This window comes from Phalacrocorax carbo, chromosome 6, assembly GCF_963921805.1.
Source record: "Phalacrocorax carbo chromosome 6, bPhaCar2.1, whole genome shotgun sequence".
Classification (NCBI taxonomy): domain Eukaryota; kingdom Metazoa; phylum Chordata; class Aves; order Suliformes; family Phalacrocoracidae; genus Phalacrocorax; species Phalacrocorax carbo.
Window position 1 is genome coordinate 9,818,884 of NC_087518.1, and position 17,634 is coordinate 9,836,517.

At 46.9% G+C, this 17,634-nt stretch overlaps 1 protein-coding gene across 1 annotated transcript in view; it reads right to left on the reverse strand.

Annotated features, from left to right (window-relative positions):
- PTPRG (protein tyrosine phosphatase receptor type G) overlaps positions 1-17,160 on the reverse strand; it is a 420,049-nt gene extending 402,889 nt beyond the window's left edge. The window contains exon 1 of the mRNA XM_064453587.1: positions 16,570-17,160. Within this exon, the coding sequence (XP_064309657.1) occupies positions 16,570-16,654 (85 nt within the window). The 5' untranslated portion in view covers positions 16,655-17,160. The remainder of the gene's footprint in view (positions 1-16,569) is intronic.
- Positions 17,161-17,634: the final 474 nt, after the last annotated feature.

Below are 17,634 nucleotides of genomic sequence, written 5' to 3' on the forward strand. Positions count from 1 at the left end.
CATAGCAACTTGAATGCAAAATAGCACCTCAGAAGTGCTCAACAGATGAGACAGAGCAGAATCACAGAATGTCCTGAGCTGGAAGAGACCCACAAGAATCATCAAGTCCAACTCCTGTCCCTGCACAGGACAAGCCAAAATTCACACCATGTGTCTGAGGGCATTGTCCACGTGCTTCTTGAATACCGTCAGTCTTGGTGCCGTGGTCGACTGCCTCCCTGGGGAGCCTGTTCCAGTGCTCCACCACCCTCTGGGGGAAGGACCTATTCCTAATACCAAACCTAACCCTCCCCTGGCACATCCTTCTGCCATTCCCTCGGGTCCTGTCATCGGTCACCAGAGAGAAGAGATCAGTGCCTGACCTTCCTCCTCCCCTTGTGAGGAAGCTGCAGACCACGATGAGGGCTACCCTCAGCCCCCTCTCCTCCAGGCTGAGGAAATCAAGTGACTTTAGCCACTCCTTATATGGTTTCTCCTCTAAACCCTTCACCAACTTTGTGGCCCTCCTCTGGACACTCTCCAGTAGCTTTATATCCTTACTGTAGCGTGGCCCCCAAAACTGCACCCAGCACTCGAGGTGAGGCCGCACTAGCACAAGGAAGAGCGGGACAATCCCCTCCCTCGACTGGCTGCAATGCAGGGCTTGATGCACCCCAGGGCATGGTTGGCCCTCGTGGCTTCCAGGGCACACTGTTGTCTCACATTCAGCTTGCCATTGACCAGCACCCCCAGGTCCCATCTGCAGAGCTGCTCTCCAGCCTCTCGATCCCCAGTCTGTCTGTACATCCAGGGCTGCTGTGCCCCAGGTGCCAAATCCAGCACTTGCCCTTGTTAAACTTCATACAGTTGGTGATTGCCCAGCTCTCCAGTCTGTCCAGGTCTCTCTGCAGGGCCTCTCTGCCCTTCAGAGTGTCAACAGCTCCTCCCAATCCTCTGCCATCAGCAAACTTAATTAGTGTTCCTTCAAGTTCTGCATCCAAGTTATTTATAAAGACATTAAAGAGTACTGGCCCCAAGATGCAGCCCTGTGGAACCCTGCTAGTGACCAGCCACCAGCCTGATGTAACCTCATTTACTGTAACCCTTTGAGCCTGACCCATCAGCCAATTGCTCACCCACTGCATTATGTGTTTATCCAGCTTTATGCTGGACATTTTGTCCAGGAGGATACTGTGAGATAGTATCAAAAGCTTTAATGAAATTCAAAAAGATCCATCGACTAGCTTTCCTCAGTCAACTAGGTGGGTAACCTTGTCATAGAAGGATATTAAGTTTGCTAAGCAGGACTTTCCCCTCGTGAACCCATGCTAGCTAGGGCCAATAACTGCATTCAGAAGAGTGATCCTGGAGCATCAGAACATCCTCCTTACCAGTGCAGGTGAGATAATGTCTGAGAAATCAGGTCCCGATGTCTGAAAGACTGATCCAGCCCATCAGCAATAAGGGATGAATGACAGAGCTAGCCTCAGCTTATGCATTCAGGCACTGGTGATTCCTGCCTGAAGCCCACATAAGGCCTGGATAACAAACACTGCATACGTGTAAGGACCCAGCTACACCAGAGGGATGGGGAGAAGAAAGGAGTCCCCAGTCCAAATGGGAGTCTTCATGTAGATGAGTGGCAAACACCCACAGCAAAGACAATACAGTGCTCAGGAAGGCAGCGCTGCACCTCTTGCTGGATTTTGGTTTTGCAGCAAGGAGGATGGTTCAGGAACCCACATAGCAAAGACTTCGAGAATAACTGCAGAGGCCAGTGGCCATCAGAACAATTCATCAGTGGAAGGCAGTCAAGATGAAAGAGCAAAGGAATGGCAAAGCAGCTTTCTAAAGGTATTGATAGTTCTGAATAATAGGCAATTCTTCAGTCTAAGCTGTTTCTGAGAGAGGCTGCAAATATTAAAGACATTAACAGTGCCTTATCCTTACAGTCCAGCTGAAAGATCTCTAGAGGGTTTAGGGTTTTTTTTTTGAGGGGTGGGGGGGAAGATATACAAAACCACAGCACTAGCTCCTTCACAACCAGCTTGGCACCACTGAAGCGTCATCCTGGAAGGTAGGACAGCAAAGTCACATAATAAAACAAATAGGTGAGCAGGCCTCTCATATAGCACACGTGCGAGGACAGCAAGGGCCTAAGTGGTAAAACAAATCGAGCTTTTTCCACTTTACTTGCAAGCATGAGAGCTAGCAGAAGGGTCCAATTTCTGTTGATGCTGCTTGTATCGATCACAGCAGAAGTCACTGAAAGCCACCAAGGGAAGAACTAAACAATTCATCAGCTTTCCAGGGCACAGGATAGTGCTACTGGATTTGATCCTTTATTTCACTCAGTATTGTATGGCCCAGACAGTCAGTGAGAATAAAATGGTGTACACCACAACAGTGTATCTTCTTTCCAGCTCTTCAAGAAAGAATACTCTCAGTAAGGCCCATGTGCTTCAATATTCTTTCCAAGGAATGCAACTAAACGTAGCAAACTCCAGGATGGCCTCTATTTCACAAATAGAAGCAGAAAGGCCTGTTTCCTCATACTTCACATATGTAGTTTAGAAACATTTGGTTTTGCAAAGAAAGACAGCACTGCATTATTACAGTGGGTGCTCATAGTCTCAGTTCAACAGAAAGCACAGCTGTCAGGTAAATTAAAAACTGAAGATCAGAACAGATTTATTTAGCAAGTGAACTTGTTACTAATAGAGTGCAAATGAGACAAGCTAGAGTTGTTACCTGTTGACAGCATGTATCTTACAAGCCTCATCTGGCTCTGCAGACACAGTCTGCACCCAAAATGCCCGATGATGTCTCCCAAATACAGAAGCAGATAGGGGAATCCAATCTCAGGCTACAGAACTGAAGAGTCACCGATCGAGACTGAGCACACCCTCAGTAAAAGTTTGCATATGACACCAAGTTGGGTAGGAGCATCTATCTGCTCGAGGGCAGGAAGGCTCTGCAGAGGGATCTGGACAGGCTGGATCGATGGGCCAAGGCCAGCTGTATGAGGTTTAACAAGGCCAAGTGCCGAGTCCTGCACTTGGGTCACAACAACCCCATGCAATCCTACAGGCTTGGGGAAGAGTGCCCGGCAGAGAAGGACTGGGGGTCCTGGTCGACAGCCAGCTGAACATGATCCAGCAGTGTGCCCAGGTGGCCAAGAAGGCCAATGGCATCCTGGCTTGTATCAGGAATAGTGTGGCCAGCAGGAGCAGGGAGGTGATCATGCCCCTATACTCAGAACTAGTGAGACCACACCTACCTTGAATATTGTGTTCAGTTTTGGGCCCCTCACTACAAGGACAACTTTGAGGTGCTGGAGCATGTCCGGAGAAGGGCAGCAAAGCTGGGGGAGGGTCTGGAGAACAAGTCTTATGAGGAGCAGCTGAGGGAGCTGGGGTTGTTTAGTCTGGAGAAGAGGAGGCTGAGGGGAGACCTTCTCACTCTCCACAACTACCTGAAATGTTGAGGTGAGGTGGGTGTTGGTCTCTTCTCCCAAGTTACTAGCAATAGGACAAGAAGAAATGGCTTCAAGCTGCATCAGGGAAGGTTTAGATCAGATATTAGGAAAAATTTCCTCACCAAAAGGTTTGTCAAGCATTGGAACAGGCTGCCCAGAGAGCTGGTAGAGTCACCATCCCTGGAGGTATTTAAAATGTGTAGATGAAGTGCTGAGGGACATGGATTCATGGTGGATTTGGCAGTGCTGGGTTAATGGTTGGACACGATGATCTTAGAAGTCTTTTCCAATCTAAAGGATTCTATTCTATTCTTAAGATAGCAATCAGAACTGTAAACTGTGAAGGTGTAACCAAGACTACTGCAAAACTATAAGACTCCTCAGATGCAATGGAAAAAAAGTTAATTTTCTTCCTAAGTTGGCTTTTACCTTGAAAGCTAATTGTTGAAAGAGAAAAGGTCACACTGCTTAATAACATGAAATAGAGAAAGCAGTACACGCAGAGAACGTTTGACATGAGGTATTAATTACCTTTTTGACAGGGAATATGTTTGTGCTGTAATGTATTGCTCCTTTTATTGAACCATGGCTTGGGATTCACTTACAGTAGGTGTCACTAGCATGTGGACAAGTCACTTTTACCTTACATTCCTGGAACACTGTGTACCAGGTCAGCTCATATATTTTTAAGCACAGCTGGCTTCTTGGCACATAAACATAAGTTCCTGTGTTGTTTTAAGTGATTAGTTAAAAAGAAACAGTTTGCTGTTTTGATATCACATTGAAGCAATTCATGCACAACTCAAGTTGCCTTCAAGGATGAAGGAAATGTATTCTTCATCAGTGTCATCAATTTACTAATTACGTTCTGTTCCTACAAAACACTGTTTTACCAGTTTACTTAAGGGAACAGACTCTTGCTTTGATTACCAGGGTAGCCAGATCTGCCTCTTTTTGCCCTTGGTTTGCCCTCTTCCTTGACTCATTAACATACCTGAATCAAAGCAAGTAGAAGCAAAAGAAAAGGTGAGAGAAAACTGAACCGCAGAGATTAAAGTAACAGGAAGTTCATAATACTCAGGACCTTCAAAGAAAAGTTAAACACTAAATGAGATTTAGACCATCCAAGAGGTTCTTGTATTCAGAATTAAGACTTCTGGCATTCAAACATTTCTGTCATTATGAGAAGCATTGGGCAACCCAAAGAACCACCTGACAAAAAAAAAATACTGGCATTTACTTTTCCAGGGACTGAAATTTCACCTTGCACAATTTAAAACAAGATGCAGAATATAAATGCTCATATACACACTGGCCTGACATTGCTAGATGCCGACCTTCACTTTGCCCAGAAGCAGTAGAGCAAACACTTTACCAGAAGCCCCCACACAAAAGCCAGGTTCTCCACCACAGCATCCTGTCTACTCTTTACGGAAGTGCTGTTTCTTAAGACACAAAATAATTCTTCCAACTGGATACGTACATCAGTGACAGGAAGCCTTGCCAGGGAAAAACTGAACCTTCATAAGCTTTGTAAACATAAAGGACAACCATTACACAGTAATATGTCCATCTCTGTCCATTTGGGCAGCCCATACTGCAAACTAAAGAGGGTTTCCTACACCCTGTGATCAACTCGCCAGAGCAGCAACACATCTTATTTTGAACACTTGATCAGAGCATCACCTTGATATTCACTCTAAGATTATGTTACGGTTCACCATTGCCTTATCTAGGTAGGACCAATGTTGCTTCAGACTGAATTACATGTTGAATTTGACCCAGGTTAAATTTTATTGCTGGCAATCTGCTGGCTGTGTGGCAAAAGCCAGCTGACAACATGACAACAGCTTCTTACGTGAATTGGTGTGATACAGATATATCCAAGCCAAGGACTGAAAGCATAGAGACCCAGACTCTGCTTTTTCCACTGGAAGTCATCACTGCAGAACAGTGCCCAAATGTGCCAGGGGAAGCCTGTGCTACCCTGCCAGTGCAAGACTCCAGGGTCAACAGCATTCACCAAGGCCCCTAAGCATATGCTTCCCCTCAAGATGTTTTTAAAATACTTGTAACTGCCAAGTATTCTTTACTGCATTTATTTTGCAGTGATGATTTAAAATAAATGTTTATTTTTAAATCATATTTGACATTTTGTTAGGTACACTGGAAAACAAACCCATTTCAACATATGCAAAAGTAAGGAATTAATGAGGCCTGGCAATTATCTTGATGGAAAGAACCAAGGGACTTAGTTGAACATACAGAGGTTTACCAAAAAAAAGCCTGCTCTAGTAGTTAAAAAACAAATGAAATTGCTTCTTATTGATTTTAATTTAGGTTGAAACACTAGCTGTCTCTCCAACAAAGCCAGAAATGGAAACAACTATAAATGAGTACAAGATGTGATAAGATAGACAGATTCTTAAGCAATCTAGCGTAGAGATGACCTCCAGTTAAGACAGTAGTTAAAATATGATATCATATCTATGGATCAATAAGTAAGTTTGCATTTGTCTCAGCTCCAAGAGCTAGAAAGATACATGTCCTTTTTTTTAGTTACTCTTAAATGTTGTCCAATTAAGCTCTACTGTTGTGGTTTTTTTTTTCCTTACAGGTCCTCTAGATTCTAATTTACAAATAAAATCAAGAGAAGCAATTAAATGTTAAGTACTATCAGCATGTTTCCCCAAGTGATGCACATGTGCAACAGAATAGAACTAGTCCAATCTTGATACAGAAGGCCAGGTTACAAATTGAAATACATTTGTATTACCATTACCTGCAGGCTTCACATTCTAGCAAGTAATAACATTGGGCACCACGCTCCCCTTCTGTGCGCAGCAGAGGCTCTTTGACCACGAGCCTCTCAACAGCTGCAGCAGCTGCATATAAATGTTTTACTCATCCAGTCTCCAGGGCAAGCACGGACACAGAGCGGGGACAACCAGGGGCTTGGGGTGCACGGTAAGAGTATGTGCAGCAAAGAACAATGCTGGAAGGGACTTTTGGTGGTGGCCATCTAGTCCATCATTTTAAAGGCTTGTTAAAACCTCCCTGGCAGGCTGCCCAGTCACTCCTGCCAGCTCTCCAGGCAGCACGCGCTGCCAGGGCCTGCCTGGCTCATACTGCACTCTGTTCTCCCAAAGCACATGGAAAGTATCAGTATCGATCAAGCACGATTAAGTTTGTGATCCTTTCAGCATGCCAGAATTTGAGCCAATATTAGCTGATCAGGTCTTCTCAGTGACTTTTGGTGAAGGCTCTCACACTTGGAAGACTGGACACTGTAGTTTAGTCTCCACCTTCTCATCTACCTTCACAGACACCAGTCTCTTCCCTGACAGGATAATATTAGCTGGGGAGGAGGGATTGTTTTTTCTCATTTGATGCACGGTACAAGTTTGCCCAAAACAAACACAATCAAGGTGGAAAGCTAAAAGCATCCAAGGGAGACCATCTTAATGGCAACAGGGCCACAGTAACAGAGCAGATCTAAATTCTTGCAACTAGCTCAGCATCTAGTCCCCCACCTGCATCCAGCACCAGAAGAAACGGAGGGCACTACAAGAAACACTTCCTACCAAAACCAGCAGCATGAGTAACAGCAACAGGGTGAGGGAATGGATGGAGAAAAAAAAACACCTTCCTAAAAAATCTGTTACCTCCTTGGGGTTACATCCAAATCGTAATCCCCACTCCAAAAGTTTTCGATGAAGCTCAACTGTTAGCCACATCAGTGTTACCACACAAGGGTGACCAGAAGGTCACAGTCATGTCCTGAAGCTGTGTGAACCTTTCAGTTTACGATGCTGAACAGAAGCCAAACCCTAAGATACCCATTTTAAGTAACTTTACAACAGGCACCTGGTCGCTTACGGGATGTACTGACTGCTACTCCCTTAAAAACTGTTGGGCTACAAAAGTAAACAAACAAAAACAGAACAAAGGATGCATCAAAAACACTAAGATTGCAGAGGACTTAAGTCAAAGAGGCCTGCCTTTCTTCCTGTTGCTAAAATTGCCATTATAGCTGTATTCAAGTCACATCAAAAAAACTCCACTCAGAGTTTATTTTAATAAAGTTTAAAACCCTGAGAATTAGTGATCCAGGCTACATCCACTGAGCAGACGACTATTTTGTTCAGCACTGACTCCAATAATGATCTAGAAGTCATACTAAGCAAACAATCAACACGAGCTTTCTTGCTGTGGCAGAAAAATAGGCCACTGAAAATCCTTGGACAAATAGAAAGAGCAATAGCATTGCACATATATGATACGAACAAGATCAGTTTTCAGATCTGGTGTGCACCTTTCTAAAAGCAGGTTGAAAAAAAACTGGAAAAGAGACAAAAAAGATTACTACAAAAATATTCAAGGACTGGATAAAATGATAGCAAAAGGCTTGCAGAGTTCAGGTCACTGAGTTAATCAGGACATTGTGACATGGTTTTATTGTCATGTGTAACTACTTTCATGGTAACAAAATATCAGAGGGCTCTAAACTAGTAGAGAAAAGTGAAACAGATACAAGATGATAAACTGGCTATATATTTGAATTATTCACTGTAGCTGTGAAGCTCAAACTGCAAACAAGCACTTTTTTTGTGCTTTATTTTGGTAACTACTTTACTCAAGTAAGAAGTTGGGAATCACTTCAAAACGGGCATCAAACAAATAACTGATTTTAAAAAAACAGCAGCTGTGGACAGAAAGCCTCACAAATTTCTTTGCCACAGCTTTAGTCAAAAAAACAGGTACAACCCAACACAACAATTCCAAGGACCAACACACATGACAAGTGTCCCTCCAGAAAGCCAGAATTTTAACAGAAAGACTGGACACCTCTGCTTCACAGCAAGCAGAGTCATACAATGAGGTGGTTTTACATTTCACCACACAGCAAATTAAAAACCCTCCAAGAAGCATAAAGGCAGTATCAAAACTGTGCACCTTTGACACAAAGCCAGCCTATGGAAATAGTGAAGAGAAAATGCACAGTCATTTTTCAGAATGATGTCATGATGAGGGGTATGGTTCAAAACCTCACCTGATGAAAGCTGCCACAGAAACAGTAGCATCAGTCGTGCCATGACAATTCCTAGCAGCTGAGGGCCTGCCATTATACCAAGATAAAACATTGTAAACTTTACATTTTGCACCCCAGGTTTACAAAGGTAACAATGAATTAATTCACAGTAAACAGAAGAGAATCACTTTGCAATGCATAAACAATGTAGTAAGAAATTTTAAAAGTCACAGTTTCTGAAACTGTTGTGACTGAGCCCATACTTTTAACGCTTACTTAAATATCTAAAACTGCACAAAGGTGTCACTTTGGAACACAAACCGTTATACCGAAGCCATATAATCTGATGCAAAACCCTTGGGCAAAGAAGAAAGGAAAAATAAACAACTAATTTTAGAACCTGAACACTCCATTAGCAATTCTCACCAATTAAAATATGATGCAACTACTGTCAACAGGCAAATTTTAGTTGTATTTTAAGTATGATTTAAATACAAAATACACAAGCTACTGCACTACAGAATAATAAGTAAACAAGTTACAAGTAGCATGAAGGCCAACAAGAAGAAACATCCAACTGGTCCTCTCTGCCTACCTACCAAATGGATGCAATATTTTAGAGACAGTCATGCTGCACAAACACTCATTTCTACTTTGACTGCAGTAAATCTATACCATAATCTCCAGAAGCCTGAAAGCACCTTAGGAATCAAAATACCAATGAAAGTCTATTGAAAATTTAATCCCTAAACTCACTTGTGATAGCAACGTAGATCTGTACTTAATTATTTGAAAGCTACGAGGTATCTTTATTGTCTCAACTTGGAGTTTCTGGGGATGTAGGGGGGGACAGACAGACACAACAGCCTTATACTGAGGCCCACCAAACTGAGGCTTATATAGACATACATCCATGGAGGGGAATCACTACACTTGCTCTAAAAAACTCTTAGCCAAGATTTAATTATTTTGAAATATGTATCACTAACTTCACTACTTCCTAAGAAATAAAATTAGTTATTTTAAAATCCAGAAGGGGAGGGAGAAGTTAGAAAAAAGATATTTAACATCATTTCTAAGCACACCAAACTGACACAAAGGCACAAAGGCAGGCACTGGTCCACAGTGATGCAGGGGTTACTTCAGACATCCTTGTTTTAAAGACATGGAATGAGGCCCAAAGAAAGTAACTTGCTTACTGTTAATACTGCTAGCAATCAGAGAAAAGGAAAAATGAAACAAGAACTTACTGATCAGCAAGGGTCAGGACAGACCTGTTTCTGTTTACCTCTGCAGTAGAAAAATGGCTTATCCAGTACACTGGCACAAGCGATTCCACCTTCATATCCTGCTTATTCAGTGTTCACCACTTGTTACAGTAAAGCCCTCTTCCACCCTGGGACCACTAACACTGCTTTTCAACCAGTCTGACAAACTGGACTGAACTCTGGGTCTAAGACTTCAGACAGCTAAAAAACAATAATCCAAACCGTGATGCTTTTATAGGAGTAAGGAAAGGGCATGGCACTGCTTTGATTAAAGCAAGTACTATAGCGTTTTATGTGTCTCTTACAAGCCTCCTGTAAGGACAGAAGATGGAAAGAGTGAAGTGTGGGAAACTGAGCAACTGCCCGCTTTGCCTGCAAGGAGTTATCAGATAGCTTTCCTTTACTGTCAGCAGAATAAACAGACTCCCAACAGAAGAACTTTAACAGCACTCTGTCAGGGAGACAGGCACATTTTATTTCAAAAAAAAAAAAAAAAGAGAACAGAACAGCTGCCACAAGACCAAATAACATCCCACATTTTGCTCCTAAATACCAATGCAGCTCTTCAGGGCTCAAGGTCTCATTCATTACCTATCTGCAAGCAGAGAAAAGGATTTTTCAAAACAGCTTTCCTAAGCTAAGCATCCAAGTCTCAAAACACCTAGATTTTCTTTAGAAAGGCCTCCACGCTATGAATGCAGAGTCCCTCAAAGCAGGCACTGGCACAGGATAAACATATTCAGGCATCATTGCAGCATTTATGCATAGGAAAACTGCAACACCCACGTCAATTCAGATTTTATGTGTCAGTACCGCTGGCAGGTGGACGATGCGGTCAAGTTTTAAGTTCTAGAAAATGGTTCATCATTATTCAAATGACTTGATAATTAAGAATGCTAGTACTTCAACTCCCAAGCTAACTTAGAGATGCATAATAAAACCACATTAAAAAACAAGGCCATGTACTAACTGATTTTACTTTAACCATAGTTCACTGGAAGACTAATTCAAACTGCCATAAGGTGAACCTGTTCAGTGTAATAAAAGCGTATCATACAGTGATATCACGAATGTCTTAGTTTCCTTGCTGCCCTGTGTCCTCCCTCCTCTTCCAGTCAGCTGGGGAGTTTAATCGCCACTACTGTCTCCTTCAGCTTCTCATTAATACTGCTAGCAATCAGAGAAAAGTTAAAATGAAACAAGAACAGCAACACCCATGGAGTATCACAGTATCTTCGCTGCTGTGCTTGCAATCTGCACCCTCATTCATCTGTTCACTTCCTAGGCGGGAAGGGCCTCTGCTTAGGCTACAAATGTGTGACAGCTCAAGGCATAAACCAGGAATCCACTGCGTCCCGGCAGCTGTACCTCGACAAGATGACGGTACACTGAAAGGCAATCATTTGAAGACAGGATCATAGTAGCCCTGATTCATCTAAGAGCACGCCTGTCCTCACTGAAGCAGGGCAACATCACTTCAGAGATCTGTACCACGTGTTTGCAGCATTAAACGAAAGAAACCAGTTTGACTTGCCCTGGGGTAAGTAATGTGGATGGGTATCTGTAGCCTGCAGCATGGATAACATGATCATCAGCACTACCACAGGATACTGAGTAATGGAAAAGTAAACAGCAACCAAGGATCATTTTTCTGTGATTTTTTTTCTCTCTAAAGGATTATTTACACTTAAATGTAAAAACTAGCTGCTTTCATCAAAAGTTATTCTCTAGTCAGGCATCTCCAGTTGGCCATGCCCCAGGCTCCTCTGCTTAGTATAAGGAGTGTGCATTAATTTACATCTTCCTTCTCTGCTTTGCTTCCAACCCCTGCGTGTCTCTACAAAGCTGATACAGGCCAGTTCTTCCTGGGAGGAACTCTGGCAATTGAGAGAGTCACATTCCCATCAACCTGGTACAAGAAGATGCAGGTCCATAATTTTCACTTGGAAAAAACATTGTCAGAAGTTTACCTCATGAAGAAGGGAAAAAATTGTAACGATATTTAGGGACCTAACACAGCGAGCAGTCCCCAGAAGTGATATATAAAACCATGAATTAACCCGTTTGGTGCATATCTGCATCCTTAGATGACTCCACATCTTCTAGGAACACTTGTCTCTACTGATGAGATTCCACTTTCCAAAATACTTAAAAATCGGGTTTTTTTAGAATTAAACTCTAAGTAGTATGGCATGTAAATACAAGTAATTACAATTTTGTCAACGCACAGGAGCAACTCTGATCTTTAAAAATGGGAGTGCAGTAACCTAGGAAAACAGAAATTAGCCTAATTTTTTCTGTAATTTCTCAGATTAAAGTTATATATTAGCTGAAGTACAGTGTTATTACTATATCCTTAGGCTTCAGAGCACATCACGCCACACGTTCATTTGGCTGCTAAAAAGCAGCAACCAAATGATTAGCATTTTTTCCAAGGACAGTTGAGATTAATAGTTTGAAGTCGTTTCTTTAATTTAACCAGGAAACTTGAACATCGAAATTAGAGTCAATGTTAAAAATATTTTATTTCAGAAAATTCTGAGTATGTTAAGTCCTTGAGCACTGATCATAAGATGGATAGAGTCCTCACTGTTATCTGTCTTTTCTGCCATTGGAAACAAACCCCAACTATTAAACTTGCACAACGTGACAAGAGTAGAGCTTTAACTGGGTGCATGTACCTAATTTCAGACATCACTTGTCCCTGCTAAGACCCAGAAACTGGGAGCGAAACCATCACCCTCCTGAACTCAAGAGGTGTTTTACAGTGATTTTTATGGTACCAAGCAGGACCTATTTGTTCCTTAGAGGTTCCCAGCACGGATGCGGGAGGGACAGGTGAACACCACAACATCTCTGTGCTAGACTCCAAGTTCCTCGTTGCTCTGACCAAGACATCCATTTTCTGAACAGGATCAAAACCCCTTTCATTCCCATTTCCTAGACAGAACGGAGAGGACATGGGGGATGAGAGAGCAGTAATAGAAACCCTAACTCACATACACAGACAAAAATCCTCCCCACTCTTCCAAGCAGATCAATGTCCCCAGCCTGACTACAGGCTTCTTAGATGTTGCAAACACCCCAGTATGACTGAGGGAATTCCAGCTACCCTCAGACTGTGTTCCTTTCTTTTTTGGATATACCCTTCCTTCTGTGATGCTTCCTCCTCCCTCCCCAACTTAGGAAGCCTCTTACTCTGGCTGCTAGTGCCGACAGCTCCTGTGACCACTTGAAGACTTTTGAAAGCTGTGTCCTGGATCTGTTAACCGCAAATCAGCTCATGTAAACCTGCTAATGGACAGCAAAGCTCTCCCTCGAGCTTCCCCCCTAGAAGCACACCAGCAAGCTCAGCTCTTACAGCCTGGGAAGGCTCACTTGACATTCTTTATCTGCAAGGACTCCATTAGCAACTTCCCATAACGTAAAGCATATTTTAAAAAGGCACTGAAAATAAGGGATAATTAAAATGTAGGAAGTGTCATCTTCACAAAAGCCACAGGACTAAATAAAGTCTTGGAGGGCCCTCTCCTGTACATTCCGTATTTCTCTATGTGCACAACGCACCTTCCTCTAAAACCTTCAATAAACAAAGCCAGTCTCCGCTGTACCTTTAAAAATATCTGAAGTAGCACTTGATTAGTTCATACGGAAAAGCTCCTAGTATATTTTTTCCTCCAAGCAGAAGACAGTTACATGCAAAATTAACTCTCAACTCCGAACTATGAAGACTCAAAATCCGAAGCCCATTTACAGACAGTTACCAGGTCAGCAACAATTTCATCCATTACCAGAGCCAATCTAGATTTAAGAAAATTACTTTCATTTATGCATCTAGCCTAAGAAAATGCTAACAATTGTCACTCCTTAGATGACAGGATTGTCACAGCAACAGCTAAGGACTACACAAATGTGTACTTTTTTCCTTTACCAAAAAAAAAAACCACCACCATCACTTATCCTCTCTCGGCAAAGCACTGAGAAACTACATAGTAAGGATATCACAGTAATGTTAACATTTATGCCTTACTGATTTTTGGTACTGTGAATTTAGATTAATGAGCAAACAGACCCCATGGAAACAACCTCTCTTACCTTGTCTTAGTTTGATTTATTAAGCAATGGAATTACCAGTGACAAGCCCACAGAGAAATGCACTAAACTTAACACTTCAGAAAGAGCAAAACCTTACCCACATATTTTTTGTGCAAGAATGACTCCCTCCTCTTATTGCAACCAAAGGAACAGCAACAAAAATAGGTGAAAACCTATTATAATCCTCCTAACAAAGGAATACTGCAAAGACTTATTTTCTACATGGTTCATTTATCGTTGCTGAACAAAGAAAAAAAAATAGCCTTTATTTTTCCTCACAAAGTAAAGCGATTTGCAGGGGAGAACAAATAGTGACCTCTCATTTAAAGAGAGTTAGATATGAAGCGGGGTGAACAAATACGCTTGTAAATGAACACATAAAATAGATACCTTAATTCTCTAATCCCCTCTCTAGGAAATGCTATAAAAAGACACTGAAACGTTTGTGGTAGATACTAAACGGTTAATATCTGGCTGGGATTCCCCGCCAACACAAATTCCGATGATTTGCCATTGGATGTTTTCAGCACCAATGTCCTGTTATAGTCCACTGAGATCCTCCCTGCAGCTTTCCTGCCTCGGGCATCTCTGATGTACCGGATCAGAGTCTGGAGCGTCCCTGTTTATCACGATGTTTCGCTTACCACCCCCTTGCACGCACGCACGCCAGATATTACTGCTTTTCAGAAGAAGGCATAAAAGAGTAAGCAAGTCGCTGAGGTCTAACATGGTAGCTCTGTATGAAAACTGAATGCATAAAAGCCCTTCTGGAAAATAGTTTGCTTTCCAAGCAAACCTTTAGCAATGAACAGCCCTGAAACATTCCTAAGTATTACACAGCTGTTTTACCGCTTCTAGCCTTAAAGAGTTTACCTACGCACAGCAAATGTCCATAGACCTACTACCACTCTCTGCTCGCATTCATCTTTATATTCAAACGATAACGCAAATATTATCTGGTTCAAACACCACTGATCTAAATCAGCAAGTCGTACAATCCTGTCATATTAAACCTACATCACAGCTTGTTTTCCTGAAGCATTCCTGGAGCCTGCCTTCTAGATGTAATTACTGCACAATATATATCAGAACCAGAGAGAAAGGCTTCACTCTGAGGGCTGAAATTGAGAAGAAATCAATATAAAGAAGATAAATGTTTCTTCAAGAGCTGCAGAGGCATTAACCCTCTCTCCAACTTATTTTCTTTTTGCTTCAAATCATTTTACCATGTGAGAAGCTGCTGGAAGGACTGGGATATGATGGGTCTATCCGCTTATCTCTGTGTTGGGGGTTAGAAAAAAAGTGTATTTTAGGAAAAAAAAAATTAACCCCCCCCCCAAAAAAACCCCAAAACCACGAAACACAAGTTCCAGATTTTGCTGCTGTCTTTTCTCACTTGCACACCTGGACGCGGCCGACGACCCGGGCCGCATCAGGAGCCCACAGAAGGGACCGGAGGACTCGCAGGGCAGAGGATCGTACGTGGGGGGTCTCGCCCTGCCCACGGCCCCTCACACCACACACTCACCCCCGAGTCACCCCCCCGCACGCCCCATCACTGCCAGGAGGGGGGGGAAGCCCAGCGGGGAAACAAACAAACGGCGCACTTCTGGGGCGCGCGGGGCCGCGCAGCCGTTTCCGGGAGGATCCCCCGGCCGCAGCTGCGGCGCGGGCGCGGCAACTGGGCAAAAAGAACGGTCAGGGCTGGCCGGGGGGGCTGCGCGCGGGCGGGGCGGGGCCGCGCTGCGCGCCCGCGGAGGGGCGCGCGGCGGGGGGCGGAGGGGGGGCGCGCGGCCCCGCGGGGGCGCCGGCGGCGCCACAGCGCCACTGGCGGCGGGCCGGGGGCACTGCGGAGGCGGCGGGAGCCGGAGCCCCGCGCGGGCTCTGCAAGTTCCCCCCGGGCCGGGGGCGCTCCCGCGTGGGGTTGGGGGGACACGCGGGGCGCGGAGCGGGGCGCGGAGCGGGGCGAGCGACCACCCGGCCGCTGCATTTCGGTGGGGGGGCGAGGGGCGGTGCAAAGACACAAGCCGTGGGGTGCGGGGGGGGGGGGGGCGGGGGGGGAGGGTGCGCGGGGTGGAAAGCACGGTAGGCGCGGGGCGCCCCTCGCCCGCGCAGCCCCGCTCCCACGGGTGCGGGGTGGTAGTTGCACAGAGCCGGGTGCGGAACGGGCGCGCAGCCCCGCGGCCCCCCACCCCCCTCCTCCGCCCTGCCAAGGTCAGCGCGCCGACAGGGCGAGACACCCACCGCGGACACGAGTGGGGCGGGAAGGGCAGGGACCCGCGCGCAACTAAGTTTTAGTCGGGGGTTGCAACAAGGGATCGGGGCGCGGAGTCCCGCTCCCTGCGGGGCGGCGGTCCCGCAGCACAAAGGGGGCCCCCACGCAGCCCCGCGACGGAAGGGCAGCAGAGAGGGACACCCACCCCCCCGCCGCCCGCACCGGGGAGAGGGGACACCGCGCCGGGAGCGCGGAGCCGAGCCCACGCACGGCCCCACTCGCGGGCAGCGCTGCCCGCAGCCGGGAGGGTGCTGCGGGGGCCGGGGAAAACCCACCGTTGGGGTCACCCGTGCAAAGTGACACCCCCCACCCCCCGATCCCTGGCGTATCCTCCGCACTCGCGGGGGTGACCCGCCGGGGGGTCGCGGACACGTGTGGCGGAGGCACCGGGGGAAGCCCCCCCCCCCCCCCCTTCCCCAGCCCGCCGCGCGCACGCACTCACCGGGGAAGCACACCACATCATGGAGCACGGAGCTGGTGATTTTCAAGAAAAAGATCCACCAACACGGTTGCAGTAGCCTCCGCATGTCCAGAGCCGCACATCGAAAGGGGAGAGGGGCTGAAATGATTAACGCGCTGGGGGTGGGGGGAGGGAAAAAAAGAAAAAAACCCAAACTTGTTGAAAATAAGTTTCTCCCCGCACCCCTCTTCCTGCGGGAGAAAGCGGGGGGCTCCTGCTCGCCTCCGCAACGGGGGGTGGGGGGCGGGGGATCCCCCGAGCGCGGGGCAGGGGAGGACGGAGGCGGCGGGGCTCAGGCGGGGACCCCCGCGCGGCGCGGCGCGGCGGGGCTGCGGCGGGGCTCAGGCGGGCAGCGGCGGCGCGGCGGGCGGCATGCCGCGGACGGGGCGCTCAGAGCCGCCTCCGCGCACGGGCGGGCGGGCGGCGGTCAGCCGGGGCCCCGGCGCGCTCCATCCTGCCGTACAGGAAGTGGCGGGCGAGCCCGGATCCTGGCGGAGACTTTAAAGCGGGGCGAGGGAAGAGGGAGCGCGGCGCGGCGGCGAGGCGAGGAGGCGAGGCGAGGCGGGGGCGCGCCGCCGGGGCGCCTCGGCGGCGCGCCCCCGCCGCCCTTAAAGCGGCCGCGGCGGCGGGGCGGGGGCGCGCACACGAGCGCGCCCCCGCACCGCTGCCCTGGGCCCCCACCGCGCTCTCTCCGCCCCTTTGCCTGCGGTGTGTGGGGGGTTGTTGGTTTTTTTTGGGGGGGGGGGCGGTGGTGGTGCCGGCACCGGCGGGGTCGGGGGGCAGCGCGTCACGGAGCCGGGGCGACTCGTGGTGCCGGATCTCGCCCCCTTCCCCGCGTCGTGTCTGCTCGAAGTTACTCGGCGGCGTTGTGCCGCCCCCGGCGCGCGCTGCAGGGGGCCGGGGCTCGGCGTTGGGTGTCCGTGTGTCCCCCACGCTTGGGTGCATCAGTGTGTCCGTCCGTCCGTGTGTCGCCCCCCCCCCCCCCCCGCCCCAAATCACGTAGTTCTCTGTCCCCCTGCGCCTCGTGTGTCGCGCTGGCTGGTGCCG